This window comes from Opisthocomus hoazin, chromosome 7, assembly GCF_030867145.1.
Source record: "Opisthocomus hoazin isolate bOpiHoa1 chromosome 7, bOpiHoa1.hap1, whole genome shotgun sequence".
NCBI classification, from domain to species: Eukaryota; Metazoa; Chordata; class Aves; order Opisthocomiformes; family Opisthocomidae; genus Opisthocomus; species Opisthocomus hoazin.
The window spans coordinates 58,597,887-58,615,230 of NC_134420.1; the positions used below are offsets into that span (position 1 = coordinate 58,597,887).

Consider the following 17,344-nt stretch of genomic DNA (forward strand, 5'->3'; position numbering starts at 1 on the left):
AGAAAATAAACTACTTTAATAAATGAGACTTGGGGGCATTTTCTTCTTTAGACTGTATCCCATTAATCAGGAATGACTTGCCAGAAGTGAGACTGTTGCAGGTACCTTCTTTGACTACCCAATGTGCCAAAGGAAAGTGAGCTGAAACCACAGAATTTTAACAACGTTCAAAGCTTTGGGTCAGCTTTCATTTCAGGGCCCATTTCTGAGTGGTGCTGACCCCCCTCAGTCCCTTTGGAAGTTAAAACCTGAATTAGGCAGCTAAGGATACCGAAATATTTTCAGTAGCTTTTCTATGCCTGCTGGTAGCTCAAGGTCCCCTGAAACAGCATGTTACTTTCCTTTGTGAGGACCTGGAGTACACAAGAGCCTATGGGTGCTGTTTGCAGGCTGGACCCTCTGCCCAACGCCTTGACTCTTCCCTCAAAGCACATGGACACCAGCAGCGATGGAAAGCCCCTGCACCAGCCTCTGCAGATAGCAGATTGCACAATGCCAGCTCACAGGCTGTTTCATTCACTGTCTTGCCCCCTTTCCAGTGCAATCCCACATTGTGCAATATTCACATTTACCATTTATGCAGAACAAAAAAAAAAACCAAAAATACAGTGCAGTATCCAAGCTACATCTTAGCTACTGGCAGTTTGTAGTCCGACTCATATGCTTGGCTCCGTCTCATTTTCAAATAAACTAGGCAAAATATGAGAGGAGTTCTTGGTAAAATGAGGTCAGACTTTGTCCTGAGGATCTCAGAGCTGGAGACGTCAAACTGTAATCCCCTTTTTATTCCTCTTTATCCTGTCCCCCTCCCACAGCTGCTACCCTGTTCCCTTTTACCTGAGACTGCCACATCTTTTATTGAGAATTCAGCCACACAAACGTCTGACTCTGCATTCAATGAGAGGGAGGTGGCTAAGGACCATTGCCAGAGGAACAGCAAGGATATCAACAGCCATTTGGTATTTCTGGCCTACAGCAGGTACAAGTAGGAAGAATTCTTCTCTTTTCACTGTCTGTTTTTTTCATGTTGATTATTGGTTTCACCTGAAATGTAAAATTTATGATCTTAAATACTGTTAGCACAAACAGCTGATGCTTGTTGTGGAGAGGACAAGATTGCTCTTTTTTAGGCAGGGTTTCTGTGGAGAAGTCATGAACTCAGTTCAGGTCTTCCAAATCCCCAAGCAGCTTTTTAGCCATTAGATCATCATTTTCCTCCCTTCCTTCATCAGCATATTGTGGTTTTCCAGCCTATACTGGCTCCTTCTATGTTTTGCTGCTTAAGCCTCTGCAAACTATAGTTAGTAGGGCTTGATTCTTACTGCACCATGATGCTACCGGGATCATTTATGAGGAATTGTAAATCACTGCAACAGAGTTTAAGCTCTCCCTAGCAACCACTGTATATAGCTTAAGTCAAGAAATCAAATCAAGCTGAACACAGAATTTTACATCACAAAAGTTCATCAGAAAACTTTTCTGCTGTTCCAGAATAGATGAACAGTTATAACAGATAACTGTGCTGATTTGCAAACTGTTCCCATAAAAAAAATCAGACTGTTAAATCATACTGTCCCCAAAAGATGATTTGTTCAGATCATTAAAGGCTCCAGCTATGTTATGAGGAAGATTTTTACTGGCTGAGCTGTTGGACCAAGAACCAGAACACTGGAGACCTTTCGGATTGCTGCCATTCGTCTGTCACATACTGTGTGTAATAATTGAGCAGTCTTATCTCTTCCTTCATCAACATATTTGTTCCATCTGTCTGATCAGAGTCCTGCATAGCGTTTGTAAATTCCTATGCAGCTCTAGAGAATGTGTACCTTTTGCAGGAAAGTCAACACAGACAGGGTGGCTGAAGATCTTAGAAGCTTAAAACAGAAACTAATGTGCTGCGAGTATCCTGAGTTGAAGGCACCAACAGACAGGTATGTTTTAATTATGTATACGCAGCAAAAAACTTTTAACTGTTGACTCTAATACAGATGTAAACTTACTCCTTCACTTTACATTAATTTGTGGCCCATTACATCTCTGCAAACTGTAAAATGTTACCAAATAATTATATGCTTTCTACAGGTTGAAATGAAGACCCAAGTTGCAAAGAAATAATAAATTATATCCCCTTTTACTATAAAGGTACAGCTTCTTATGTGGACTTGTTTTAAGTTGTTAAAGAGCTGGAGCTACAGCAGTGCCTATTCACTTCAGTGTTTCCACCAAATGTATACACTCCCAATTTTGAATATATCTCCACTGCTGAAAAAAGTTTTAAAGGTGGCAATGTAAAAAAAAACCCCAGAAAATAGGAAACTAGATTCACAAAGAGGAGCTGGATTTTCAAACCAATATTTTGATCGCATTTTGCAGTGATGAGTTTCAGAAGACTATGTTATAACACGAACAACTGATGTCATCTACCCGCACTTGTGCAAAGCATTTGACACTGTCCCGCAGGGCATCCTTGTCTCTAAATTGGAGACACATGGATTTGATGGATAAACCACTTGGTGGACAAGGAATTGGCTGGGTGGTCGCACTCGAAGAGTTCTGGTCAACAGCTCGATGTCCAAGGGGAGACCAGTGACAAGTGGTGTTCCTCAGGGGTCGATATTGGGACCAGTGCTGTTTATCATCTTTGTTGGTGATATGGACAGCGGGATTGAGTGCACCCTTGGCAAGTTTGCCAATGACACCAAGCTGTGTCATGCAGTCAGCAGTTCCTTCCATTGGAGGGAAGGGATGCCATCCAGAGGGATCTTGACAAGCTTGAGAGGTGGGCCCATGTGAACCTCAAGTTCAACAAAGCCAGGTGCAAGAGCCTCCACATGGGTCGAAGCAATCCCAAGCACAAATACAGGCTGGGTGGAGAATGGAATGGGAGCAGCCCTGAGGAGAAGGACTTGTAGGTGTTGGTTGATGAGAAGTTCACTATGACCCAGCAATGTGCACTTGCAGCCCAGAAGGCCAACCGTATACTGGGCTGCATCAAAAGCAGCATCGCCAGCAGGTTGAGGGATATGATTCTACCCCTCTACTCCGCTCTGGAGAGACGCGACCTGGAGTGCTGTGTCCAGCTCTGGAGCCCTCAGCACAGGAATGATATGGTCCTGTTGGAGCGGGTCCAGAGGAGGGCCACAAAAATGCTCAGAGGACTGGAACACCTCTCCTATGAAGAAAGGCTGAGAGGTTTGGCACTGTTCGACCTGCAGAACAAAAGGCTGCAGGGTGCGGTTAGTCTTCCCAGTACCTGAAGGGGTCCTCCGAGAAAGCCGGAGAGGGACTTTTTACAAATGTGTGTAGTGATAGGACAAGGGGTAATGGCTTCAAGATGAAAGAGAATAGATTTAGGTTAGATAGAAGAAAGAAGTTCTTTACTATGAGGGTGGTAAGGCACTGGCACAGGTTGCCCACAGAAGTTGTGGATGCCCCCTCCCTGGAAGCACAGAATCACAGAATAACAGAATGGTAGTGGTTGGAGGGGACATCTGTGGGTCATCTAGTCCAACCCCCCTGCCGAAGCAGGGTCACCTACAGCAGGCTGCACAGGACCTTGTCCAGGCGGATCTTGAATATCTCCAGAGAAGGAGACTCCACCACATCCCTGGGCAGCCTGTTCCAGTGCTCCGTCACCCTCAGAGGGAAGTTCTTCCTCATGTTCAGAAGGAACTTCCTGTGCCTCAGTTTGTGCCCATTGCCCCTTGTCCTGTCACTGGGCACCACTGAAAAGAGCTTGGCCCCATCCTCCTGACACCCACCCTTCAGATACTTATAAGCATTTGTCAGGTCCCCTCGCAGCCTTCTCTTCTTCAGGCTGAACAAGCCCAGCTCCCTCAGCCTTTCCTCGTAGGGGAGATGTTCCAGTCCCCTCATCATCCTTGTAGCCCTCCACTGGACTCTCTCCAGTAGCTCTTCATCTTTCTTGAACTGGGGAGCCCAGAACTGGACAGAGTACTCCAGAGGAGGCCTTACTAGGGCAGTGTAGAGGGGAAGGAGAACCTCCCTTGACCTGCTGGCCACACTCTTCTTGATGCATCCCAGAATGCCATTGGCCTTCTTGGCAGCCAGGGCACACTGCTGGCTCATGGTTAACCTGTCGTCCACCAGGACACCCAGGTCCCTCTCTACAGAGCTGCTCTCCAGCAGGTCCACCCCAAGCCTGTACTGGTGCATGGGGTTGTTCCTCCCCAGGTGCAGGACCCTGCATTTGCCTTTGTTCAACCTCATCAGGTTCCTCTCTGCCCAACTTTCCAGCCTATCCAGGTCACGCTGAATGGCAGCCAGCCTTCCAGTGTGTCTACCACACCTCCCAGTTTGGTGTCATCAGCAAACTTGCTGAGGGTACATTCTAACTCTTCATCCAGGTCGTTGATGAAGAAGTTAAACAAGACTGGGCCCAGTACTGACCCCTGAGGGACACCACTAGTTACCAGCCTCCAAGTAGACTCAGCGCCGCTGATGACAAGCGTTCAAGGCCAGGTTGGCTGGGTCTTTGAGCAACCTGGTCTAGTGGAAGGTGTCCCTGTCCATGGCGGGGGGGGTTGGAACTGAATGATCTTTAAGGCCCCTTCCAACCCAAAGCATTCTATAATTCTATGACTCTATGATGTTATTTGTCATTTCAATCTTACACACAGCTGCAGTTTTCTGTTTAGTGTCTGTAAGTTAATGCGGATGTTGGTGTCTCATCAAGATTCATGTCCAAGCAAGGATGAATTCCAGACTTCTTGTTATTGCTCCAATGTTCTTCTTAACTTAAGCACAGAAATTCACTAACGTAAGCAAAGAGGAAGTTTCAGAAAGTCTGTGACGAAGATCTCCTGTTCTATTGTACTTACCTTAATGAGTCAGCGTGGGATGTGTTGTGTAAAGACTGATCTCCTGTAGGTTATTAGGATTTAGTAGGTGAGATGTACTGCAAAAAATGTGTTCCAGGTCTTCACAAAATAAATGTTTTGATCCAGATATTAAAAAATAAATCATTTTGACAGAAGTGAAACATATAGATTCATTAGAGATGTATATTCTATAGTGTTTTATTTATTTAATAAAATAAGTAAATGTTGAAATAGGATGTTTTTAAATAAAAGAAGTATTTACAGATTTTTAATCTTCAAATTAAATGTTGGGTTCCTTAGATTTTTCTCCGGTGTGGTGGTGTTAACCAAAACCATTTTTCAAATTTCTCTATTTTACCAGTGTTTGTATAACCCTAAATTAGTACCTTTTTAATGAATAAAAAGTTGGAATAAATGTATTTGTCATGATGACAGGAGAGTTCATAATAAGATATCACTGTGCGGCGTGGCATGGCTTTTCTCTTTGACTCGCTTATCAAACAAGAATGAACACAGTCAAATAAGAATACAGAGAGACAGTGCAGGTGTTGGGTAAGCTGCCTATGGGAAGAATGTTTTCATGTAATTATTCAGGTTGGAAAAGGCCTCTAAGATCAGCAAGTCCAACCGTCAACCGAACACCACCATATCTGCTAAACCATGTCCTGAAGTGCCACATCTACAAGTTTTTTGAACACCTCCAGGGATGGCGACTCCATCACTGCCCTGGGCAGCCTGTTCCAATGCCTGGACACTCTTTCAGTAAAGAAATTTTTCCTAATATGCAATCTGAAGCTCCCATGATGCAACTTGAGAACATTTCCCCTCATTCTATCACTAGTTACCTGGGAGAAGAGACCAACACCTGCCTCACTACAACTTCCTTTCAGGTAGTTGTAGAGAGCAAGAAGGTCCCCCTCAGCCTCCTCTTCCCCAGACTAAACAGCCCCAGTTCCTTCAGTCACTTCTCATAAGACTTGTGCTCTAGACCCCTCACCAGCCTCGTTGTACTTCTTTGGACATGCTCCAGCAACTCAATGTCTTTCTTGTAGTGAGGGGCCCAAAACTGAACACAGTGCTCGAGGTGCGGCCTCAGCAGTGCCAAGTACAGGGGCACGATCACCTCCCTACTCCTGCTGGCCACACTATTCCTGATACAAGCCAGGATGCCATTAGCCTTCTTGGCCATCTGGGCACACTGCTGGCTCACGTTCAGAGATTTGTATTTAAAATCTGAGATGCATCAGATATGCTTTTTTTAAAAAATATTGTTCTAATAACAGGAGAATCAGAATGAGAAAAGATTAAAATAATCAGTAAACAACCAGTCTCAGGCCACAAGGTCCCAGCAGGTAATTACATTAAAAGATTATTTATGGGTGCAAGCCTGAGAAAATACAGCAATCATCATGCACTATTGAGAAGGAATGTTCACAGAGACTCATGACCTAGATATTTAATGTGGGGTTTCTCAAAAGTGGCAGAAAGGCTGACCTGGGGCTTGGTGGGTCCAAGTTTCAACAGCCCTTCCCATATACCTATTCTGCTTTAAGCCCAGCTCCTCGGTGTGGTCCTCCCCCAGGCTGGCAGAACGATGAGCTCCCACCACAACAAAAACCTAGTTCAAAGTCTGTCTTTGTGTGCATTGGCACTGAAAGTGTAGTTCGTAGCTGTTGACAAAATTGTTATTGTTACAGACACAGTTAGTCATACAATGGAACTTTTAAGTGCCAAGGACCTGTACTTGAGAGCTTTATTTAGTGGTCACCGAAGTACAAGAGTCATGGCACATGGCTTATAGGATTTCACAATGAGAATGAAATATTTCACATGCCTTGAAAATTACTATGGTCGACATTTGGAGAAATGAAGAAAAAAAAAAATCCTGAGGCTTTATTCCAAAATGTAACATCACACACATCCTACATGGCCAACAAAACACTCAGACAGCACTCAGTCACTCAGTCGTGCCTCAGGATGCACCTTTGAGTTCTCTCAGTAACCTCTGCACTGCTACTTACCAACTGTTTCTGAATTTGCAACTTTGCCCAAATTGCCAGGAAGAACAAGAAATAGGTATGTTTCTATGTTTTTAATGTCTTACCTTTATTAAAATTATTTCACATACTTTCTATATTAAAAAAAAATAACTTTTGTGCTCTCAGTTGTGATCTGTGCAGTCTAGTAAGAGTTTCCCTTTCTTTTTCACCATGAAACTAACTCTGAAGGTCAGGATTAATTCTTTCTAGTCACGTAAAAACATGATTCATTTCATGAAATTTCTTTATAGCTGAACTTTCTTGGCTGATTTTGAAGAATTTTCTCTTTCAAAGTTACTTCTAAGACTGTTCCCAAAGCTCAAATTGCACTTATTTAGTGTTTCTAGAACACATCATCCTAACTGGGTAATATGTATTAATAGTAATAACAGTAACAGATTCACTGTATATGGATATTAATCAGAAATCAGTTGAAAGTAGGAAAAATATGTCATCATTTGCATAAAAGATGACTGGAATGTGTTAAGTACATAAACTGAAAACCATTCATGTGGCTAACTGTCCATTAGCACTAAATACTTAAAAACACAGCAGAAAATTGGCTTGGAAGAAGATATTAAATTAAGGAACTGAAAACGAACTGCATTTTCTGTCAAGAAGGTATCTGGAGCTCTAAGTTTATAAAAGGCTTGTGGCTTATGATTGTGCTCAGATACTGGCTGGTATATTCTGAAGAAATTTTCCCAATGACAAACTCTAGAGAAACTTCACATGTGATTGCTAGTTGAACAAGAAGCCAGATTTAACTGTGGCTAAAATGCAAATTACAATGGAAAGTAAGTTGTCCTGAAGTTTTTAGTTTAGCCCATAATGAATGAATTTGTGGCTTGCCTACCATAATGATTCTGAGACTGAATGTCTGTGAAAAACAAGATCCAGATACTATGGTCAAGCATGACAACGCCAGAATAAAGTCACTGCAGGAGGCAGCTCTGGCAATCCTGTGGATTTTCATGGGAGAATAACGTTTTACCCGTGCTCTCATTTCTGCACAATCTTGCACAGTTACCAGGGAGAAATAAAGGCATTGTCAATGATCTTTCTGCACAATCTTGCACAGTTACCAGGGAGAAATAAAGGCATTGTCAATGATCTAAAAGCCTAAATGCTCTGGATTTTCGGGCTGCCTCTCTCTAGCTGAACTCAGATGAAATTTTTGAACTGGAGAAGAGCGCTGTGAATTTGGAGCTGCAGAGGACTTCCCTCCAGGCAAGAGTCTGAGCATAAGATTTTGGAGGAGTCAGTGTTTCATTATTACAACTGCTGACATTTGAGGGCAATAAGCTGTCTAATCTAACAGTAATTTTGAACCCAAAGTTCAGGATGGGAGGAACTGAGAGGGAACAAAAGAATGCAAAGTTAAGCAAACAACTGATGCACAAGAGAGTGAGTAGCATTCCCAGTTCTGGGGAAATGGGCATCACCCTGCTGAACTTACACCTAGCATGGAAAATAAGAGGAAGAGAAAGGACAGGGAAGGGTGCAAAGCTAGTTTTGTGTCACCAGCGTGACTCCCGCTACTCTCAGGGAGCTGGAATTTGTCTATATCTGTTCCTGTCATCAGACTAATTTGGCACTTTCCTTCCTCCATGCCACTTGAAACAATGGCAGCAAAGAGAGGAAATTTCATAGGATGCAGAGGAAGTTCCACGCTTGCCAGTACTGGGAACATTTCTCATCATTGCACATATAAAGCATGGATTGATCTAGTCTATAATAATCAGTAAGCACTCGTAAAGATTTTCCAGCAGTTAAATATTTGATACACCACTGATAGGAGACAACTTTTAGAATTTTTTGCCTCTTTTTTGCAGTCCCTTTCTCTCATTTCAAAGAAGTCTCCTGTTCACTTCAGAACTTCAAAAAAATGACTGAAACTCCTCTACTGAATGTTTCCTCCTCAAACCAGAATGAAAATAAGAGCAACTCAACTATTTGCCCAGACTTGAATGACTGGTGGGAAATCGTTTACTATATAGTACCCAAGTACATCGACACCATCTGTGTTATTGGAATGCTTGGAAATGTGTTTGTTCTCTTCACTTATTCACTGCACAAGGGCTCCCTGAACATAGCTGAAATCCACCTTATGATCCTAGCCATTGCTGATCTTATCTTCCTCACGTGCCTGCCTTTCTGGGCAGAGAACATCAGGAACAAATTTAACTGGCCTTTTGGCAATTTCCTTTGTCGCAGCACCAGCGCATCCATCAGCCTAAACATGTACACCAGCATCTACTTGCTAGTGGCAGTCAGCGTGGATCGCTATTTGACTTTTGTTCATACCTTGAACCATAGAGCAATACGGAGCAGAACTATGGCCAAAGGGATCTGCTTGCTCACCTGGTTCTTTGGCATCCTTCTCAGCATCCCAACCTTTATGTTTCGGACTGTGAAACACTTTCCCCTATGGAATATTTCTGCATGCACTTTGGACCTCCCTACCCCATCGTGGGTAGCAGCTGAAAGCCTGGTATTCAACATAGTGGGATTTGTGTTGCCATCTACAGCAATCATCTTCCTTAATTTCTCTACCATTTGGTCCCTACAAAAAAACACACAGGAACAAAGAGTGCTCAGAACGAAGAGCTGCAAGGAGCACAAAGGCACAAAGGCTACAAGGCTGATCTTTGCAGTGGTACTGATGTTTCTTTTGTGCTGGACTCCTTATCATTTTATTGTATTCCTTGATGTATTATATGAGACAGAAATGGTCAAAGGCTGCTTCTGGGGGGAACTGCTCAACTTTGGTGAACAGTTTGGTTACACTCTAGCTATCACCAACAGTTGCATTAACCCGGTGATTTATGTCTTTGTTGGGAAATACTTCAGGCAAAAGGCTTTAGAAGTTTTTTCACAGTTTATTCCCCGTGGATTTCGTTTGAGCTGGGTATCATTCAAAGACAAGCCTTCATATTTCAATGTGTTTTCAGTCAGAAGTACTTTAACCTAATGGTTCTCAGTTCTGTCTTCATTTTGATATTGCAACTTATTCCAAATAGCATTAAAAATGAATATGAATTGCACTGATCAGGCATTCGCAGACTATGTTAATTATTTATTGAAGTAAATCACTTGACTGCTTATTTGTCCTCAGGCTTGCTTTTCTTTTTCTGTGTTATCCGTCCAAATGCACAACATGTGATATCAGAATTTTATACCAAATAATCTAACCTGTCTTACCAATTATCAGTGACTTGAAAGAGAAACTCTTTGACAAGACATCAAAAGTCTGATTTCTTTACAGAAAGCCATGAGCTAGCTGAACATTTTACTGCATTGTGCCTGTGACTACAACTACTATACCACCAATGACACTACGCATAAAATTAAAACGTGAATTACAGGACAAATATGAGCTTGTTCTTCCACTGATAGCTGCATTTGAGCAATTATAGAATAGCTCCAGTTATTTTTAACAATATTTTAAATGGTTGGCACTTTCATGGTTGCTTGTGGAAAATTTGAATAATTGTTTATGTGTTTCAAATATATTCAGTGCATAAATATTGTACAAGGCAATGTACCACAAAGAAAGTGTCCATAAGCTGTAAAAAAAAAAGCAAAGCCAGTATCCTCCTCAAAATCTGACTTTTTTTTGATCCAGTAAAATGTTACACAATTACTCATCAAATACGTAAAGATTCTTTTTATTTTTTATATATGAAAATATCAGTGATGTCCATTGATAGTGTATTATTTTGGGATATCTTTTATCTGAGGCAAATCCTTAGATACATATTTATATTTTTATGAATCAAAATTAATGAACTGCACAACATCCCATTTTACACCATAGTCTTGTTCTTTCTTATATTTATTTGGTATTTTGTCTCTTTCCCTGTTCCTTTGGGGAAGAGCAAATATGTGATTCTGTGATGAAAAATCCTTGCTGCTGCCAGAATATAAACTCTGGTGATAGTAGCAGTAGTAATACTAACAACATAACAATAATAGACCAGAGAGGAGATGAGAAGAAGGAAACTTCTTTTCCATCACAGTCACAATTGCAGAACAGACTTAAGACAACTGAGATCTCTGTTCCCATGACTATAAAGGTATGTGTACATACAGAGACAGAAGAAGAAGACGAGAGAGAGTTCTAGCGCAGCCTGTCCAGCCAGAAAGATATTGAGTGCAGAAAGGGGCATACGAGCACATCATTTGTATTATAGTTTATTTAATTAGCTATTATAAAACTTGTGCAGTCTTGTGCTCACTGTAGCTGTCCTGCATTCTCTGCTGTTCTTTTTAGTATAGCCATTTTGAATATGGAATTAATCTCTTATTTAACTGTAGAAATTAGCCTGTTCAGCTTCACTGCAGTAAGATTAGTGTTCGTTTGCAATGATTTCCCCAAACTTTTTGAATCTGAAGAGTGGAAGCCTTTTGAAGAGTTAAAAGTCTATCTTCCTGCAATGATGGTTTAAGAATTAAGGGTAGATTAAGGGATCACACAGGAAAAATCACTCATAGCTTTATTAGTTTCACTCCTTCTGTGACAGGCTTTCTTAAAATAAATGTCAGGGCTAGACATTAGCAGTCACAACAGCATGTGAAGTTCACTGAGTCATCTGAGATCAAAAACTTAATTCCACTCTATTGTAAACTGTTGCACACTACATTTGTCTAATACATCCCCAGTTGAATCCTTAATTTAAAAAACTTCCAAGCAGAGATATTTCCTAAAGCAAAAAAAAAAAAAAGCTGAAATAATGAAAAAAAGTGTATAAACAGAAGTGCTGTTTTCCCACTATGCATGGAGACCTTAAAAGGGAAAAATATCTTGTCTTGTTTGAGTAACGCTTGTCCGTGTTATGCGACATACACAAATAAAGGGAAAAACATTTCTTGAGCACTGTGGCATATTTAGGGCATGAGCTAATAGACTGAAAATCAGTCTGAAATCTGAAATCAGTGGAAAGACTCCCATTTACTTCAACTTGCAAGTGACAAGGTCTTTCGTGAAAGTGCTGCTTCTATTTTACGTGTGCACAACCATCAGAAAAAGCATGTGTAGTTTAAATATTGCTTTAAATCACTTAACAGGGTCTTGAAAATCAGTGGATTTACTCTCCAATATGAATGTACGTAAATGAAAATATTTTTTATCCATTAAATAAAAACTGAATCAGCTTCTCTCAATACTGACTGTATTAATACAGAAAAATATGAAAAGTAAACACCATTTACTTCACATCCAATGCTAAATTCTATATTTAATCAGAAATAATCCACTGCACAGATACAGAGTGCAGAGTGAGAGACTAACAACAGTTCAGCAGAAAAAGATCCATAGACTAAAAGCTGAACGTGACCCAGGAATGCCATGCTGTTTTCACCTTGAAGGTGCATACGACAGCAGGTAATGAACTTAAATTGTAGCACGGGAGGCTCAGGATAAGCACCAATAAAAACTTTCTTCTGTTAAAACTAGCGACAGGCTGCCTTGGTGACAATCTGGCACTGCAGCAACAGAAGCCTCCGAGTCCCCATTAGACAGTGTTGTTAGGGATGATACTAGCGTAGTGGGTTCTGCCCCAGAACAGGGGGGGATTTTTTATGATGTGCATCCCTCATCTGGCTTTTTCTCTTGAGGTCAATAAATAAAGTTTCCTTGTTTGTACTTTCAGGTCTTTTCACTCACCACCTTTCAATCGATACTGAAATGTCAGCCCGGAGAGCCAGTCAACAAATACTGCCAGACCATCCATGGGTTGTTCTTCTGAATAAGTACCCTTTTTATCTTCTCTTCTGTAACTCCTCACCCTCTCAGTAAACATTGTCAAGTGTTGATCATTAAAATACTTCCTTCCTGCAATATCAATCTCTTGTGGGCAAGACCCCAGCACCCCAAGAGCTTGCAAGTATGATTTATTCTCCTTATCTATCTACACTGACTTATTATATTTTAAATTTTAGTCACAATTTCTCCAGGGCAAGGACTATCTTTTTGTTATCTGTCCAGACCATGCTTAATGGCCTGCTTAGTCTTAGTTTACAACACGGCCCTGCTAGTGCTAGGGTAATAAAGCGGCATTTAGGATTCACTGAAGCCCACCTCAAGGAATAATATAGCCTGGATTTGTACTTGCATTATCAAAACATTTTGAAAAGCTATTTCAATTTTACAGACTGTAAAGGCGGACAGTTCTCTTATCAGATTCTGCCTTTGATAACAACAACAAGAAAAAAACCAAAAGAAAACAAAAAAAAACACCAAGCCAAAACTAGCTGATCCCTTTCTAATACCGAAGCTAGAAGAAAAGACATCGATCACTAAAAATAAAGACAGAAGCATTTTCCAAGGTCTACAGCCACACGGGCTTCTAGCCTGCATGGGTTATATTCCTGGGAAGAGAGCTATTTGTCATCCCTATGAAAATTGTACGAAATTAAGTAAAAATGTTGACGTGTAGGTGGAAGAAGCAGTCTGCACACAGAGCAGACATGCTGGAGCTGCTAGATCCCATTCTCCTGGAGATGCTCAAAGCCCTCGCTGTTGTTTGTGACAAGGTTTCCCAGGAGACCCAGTCACAGAGCAAGGGGACCTACTCCACCACCAGTGGGTGGCTGTGGGCCAGGGGCCGTGGATGTCAAGTAGGCTGCTTGCTCATGGTCCTCCTGAGCTTGTTGGTGCACTCCCAGCAGCAGGAAAGGAACAAGAGACAAAAGCTGTGCCAGACCACAGTACCAGAATCAGACTGGGGAAACAAGGTTGTAGTTGGAGGTTTCTGATGAACAGAGAAATATCTCACTGGAGACCAGGAGTCAAGAAGTGGAGGAAAAGACTGAGGGAAGTGAAGCAAGCAACTACCAGTGTCTCTGTCAGCCATTTCCCAATGCAGGAGTGTGTAGAGAAGCAGGGGGGTCATGTTGGCCAAAAGAAAGCATTAAAGGATGTCCACAAATCCATGGGCCCCGACGGAATGCACCCACGAGTGCTGAGGGAGCTGGCGGATGTCATTGCTGAGCCACTCTCCATCATCTTTGAGAGGTCCTGGAGGACTGGAGAGGTGCCCGAGGACTGGAGAAAGGCCAATGTCACTCCAATCTTCAAAAAGGGCAAGAAGGAGGACCCAGGGAACTACAGGCCGGTCAGCCTCACCTCCATCCCGGGAAAGGTGATGGAGCAGCTTATCCTGGAGGCCATCATCAAGCAAGTGGAAGAAAAGAAGGTTATCAGGAGTAGTCAGCATGGATTCACCAAGGGGAAATCATGCCTGACCAATCTGATAGCTTTCTACGATGACATGACTGGCTGGGTAGACGAAGGGAGAGCTGTGGATGTTATCTACCTTGACTTCAGCAAGGCTTTCGACACAGTCTCCCATGATATCCTCCTGGGGAAGCTGAGGAAGTGTGGGCTGGATGAGTGGTCGGTGAAGTGGATAGAGAACTGGCTGAATGGCAGAACTCAGAGGGTTGTCATCAGGGGCGCTGAGTCTAGTTGGAGGCTGGTAACTAGTGGTGTCCCTCAGGGGTCAGTACTGGGCCCAGTCTTGTTTAACTTCTTCATCAACGACCTGGATGAAGAGTTAGAATGTACCCTCAGCAAGTTTGCTGACGACACCAAACTGGGAGGTGTGGTAGATACACCGGAAGGCTGTGCTGTCATTCAGCGTGACCTGGATAGGCTGGAGAGCTGGGCAGAGAGGAACCTGATGAGGTTCAACAAGGGCAAGTGCAGGGTCCTGCACCTGGGGAGGAACAACCTCATGCACCAGTACAGGCTTGGGGTGGACCCGCTGGAGAGCAGCTCTGCGGAGAGGGACCTGGGTGTCCTGGTGGACGACAGGTTAACTGTGAGCCAGCAGTGTGCCCTGGCTGCCAAGAAGGCCAATGGGATCCTGGGGTGCATCAAGAAGAGTGTGGCCAGCAGGACAAGGGAGGTTCTCCTTCCCCTCTACACTACCCTGGTGAGGCCTCATCTGGAGTACTGTGTCCAGTTCTGGGCTCCCCAGTTCAAGAAGGATGAAGAGCTACTGGAGAGAGTCCAGCGGAGGGCTACAAGGATGGTGAGGGGACTGGAGCATCTCCACTACGAGGAGAGGTTGAGGGAACTGGGCTTGTTCAGCCTGAAGAAGAGAAGGCTGCGAGGGGACCTTATAAATGCCTACAAATATCTGAAGGGTGGGTGTCAGGAGGATGGGGCCAAGCTCTTTTCATTGGTGCCCAGTGACAGGACAAGGGGTAATGGGCACAAACTGAGGCACAGGAAGTTCCGTCTGAACATGAGGAGGAACTTCTTCTCTCTGAGGGTGACGGAGCACTGGAACAGGCTGCCCAGGGAGGTTGTGGAGTCTCCTTCTCTGGAGATATTCAAGACCCGCCTGGACAAGGTCCTGTGCAGCCTGCTGTAGGTGACCCTGCTTCGGCGGGGGGGTTGGACTAGATGACCCACAGAGGTCCCTTCCAACCCCTACTATTCTGTGATTCTGTGATTCTGTGATTCTGTGATTCTGTGAAAGGAGGAGAGGAGATGGGGACTCGCTGTACCAGGAGACACAGCAGGAATCAGTCTGCATGTGAAGGGCAAATGGCTTTGACAAGGAACTGGGAAAGACCTGGGACCTGCTGGGCAAGGAGACCAGAGCAAAGTGTAAAAACAGGAAGAAGCAGCAGATGCCTCAGTGTGGGACTTGAGATATTTTGTTCTCTTAAAAAAAAAAAGCCTGTCATAATTAAAAATATTAAAAGAAATTTGAGTTTACCAAATCAAGCATTCAAGCACCAAGAAATGTTTGACCTAAGACTACCCGGGAATCTCAGTGTGGCCTCCTTCAGTGTATGAGTTATAATACAGTCTTATATGACTAAGCTTTGAATTTCCAACATTGCAACTTAACCACTTCTGATTTAGCTTTGTGTCACTCTGCCTTATGTGGGAGAGAAACACACTTACATAAACCAAACAGTACCCTCAAGAAACTAAATCATCCATCCTGCACATAAAATAAAAACAGGATTGATAATACACATCCTGCCTTGAATTTTACAGAAAGAAATCTTTAAAACAACATATAATTAAACTGAAAAATTTACTGCAGTGAGATTATATAGAGACAAATTAGTCTAATAATCATATATAATCATAACTGAAAAGATTAGAAGAAATTTTAAAATAAGAGCAATTAGGAAGAATATTGTTATCAGCACAAATGTAGGAAGGAACATCTCCCTTTCCTCGTAGCACAGCATGATACCTGACAAACAGTAGAAACCACCCTTGGTCACTGGAAAGGAGGGGTCAAAACAACTTCATCACAGAAGAGCAAGGCAGAGCTTTGGATCTGTCGGGAAGGCAGGAGGAGGGAAGAACTACGGATTCAGAAAAATCCTGCTCTGTCAGCTCAGGGCACAGAGAGACCAGCTGGAAACACAGATTCCCCACACTGGACCATGCAAGAGCAGATTTTTTTTCTCTAAGGGAATTTTATGATTGAAGGCAAAATAGGCCCATCTGAAGAGCATGCCGGCTTATCTTGGTAACTCTGGTGTTTTAGATGGTTTTGTCTTTGAGTTATCCGTAGTTGCTGTTCATTGCCAAGCCTGCTATTTCACACATGACTGAGAGTAAAATCCTGAGTATCTTTCCCAGCCTACTGAGATAAATGAGGGACCTGGCTCCTCTTTCCCTGGCCTCATCCATTTATTTATTTCAACTCCTGCACAGCAAATCCCCAGCCACACATTAGGAATGAAATCAGCCACCATCATTTCCCTCAAGAAGAGATGGAGTAAGTCTCACATCCATCACACAAGACTAACTCAACAGATAAACTGCAAGGTCCAAATCCTGAAAAAACTTTTCTAATTGTCTCAGTATCTTGTTGATGTATGGACAAAAGGTACATGTCAGGTAGCTACTGAGTGAGAAATGCTCATCTTTCAGCACTGAGAGGAGGAAAAGTAGAAACATCTCATCTGCAGCCTCAAACACTCCTTATCCGAGTGACAGAACTGTTCTGTGAATAGCAGGTTGGAGGCCAAAACCTCAACTCTTGTACATGGTAGTAAACTGAAATTAGTGGAGTTATACCTATTTGTACAAGCCAAAGGGCTAGTCCTGAACAGAGACAGTGACTTTGAGTGCCTACCATGACACCATTTTAAAGTTGCTATAGTGCTTTCAAGGTCAAAAAAATTACATCAGTGTAAAAGCAGTGTAATAAGCAAGAGTCTCTCTCTCCCTATATTTTTCCTGCTATGCTTTTCAGCTGTGTAGGTTCTGATAAAAATCTCTTTCATGCAACAAAACTGCTGTTGTGCACTGTAGAAGTTATTGGGGGTGGTGGGGTTTTGCCCTTTTGCAGGACAAATCATGAAGAGACAAAACCTGTGATCAGCCTCTAATGATAAAGTGAGACACTCATTCAGGTGAGTTTTGAAAAAGATACGTAAATTGCAAAAGAAGGCCTAGACTTGATACCAAATTTAATA

At 42.6% G+C, this 17,344-nt stretch overlaps 1 protein-coding gene across 1 annotated transcript; it reads left to right on the top strand.

The window, feature by feature from the left end:
• Positions 1–8,768: 8,768 nt before the first annotated feature.
• BDKRB1 (bradykinin receptor B1) lies at positions 8,769–9,854 on the top strand. The gene has a single exon (XM_009936883.2). The coding sequence runs from the start codon at positions 8,769–8,771 to the stop codon at positions 9,852–9,854; it is 1,086 nt and encodes a 361-aa protein (XP_009935185.2).
• Positions 9,855–17,344: the final 7,490 nt, after the last annotated feature.

Excerpts from the sequence above, each read along its gene's own strand:
- BDKRB1 (XM_009936883.2), top strand. The coding sequence starts at position 8,769 with ATGACTGAAACTCCTCTACTGAATGTTTCCTCCTCAAACCAGAATGAA.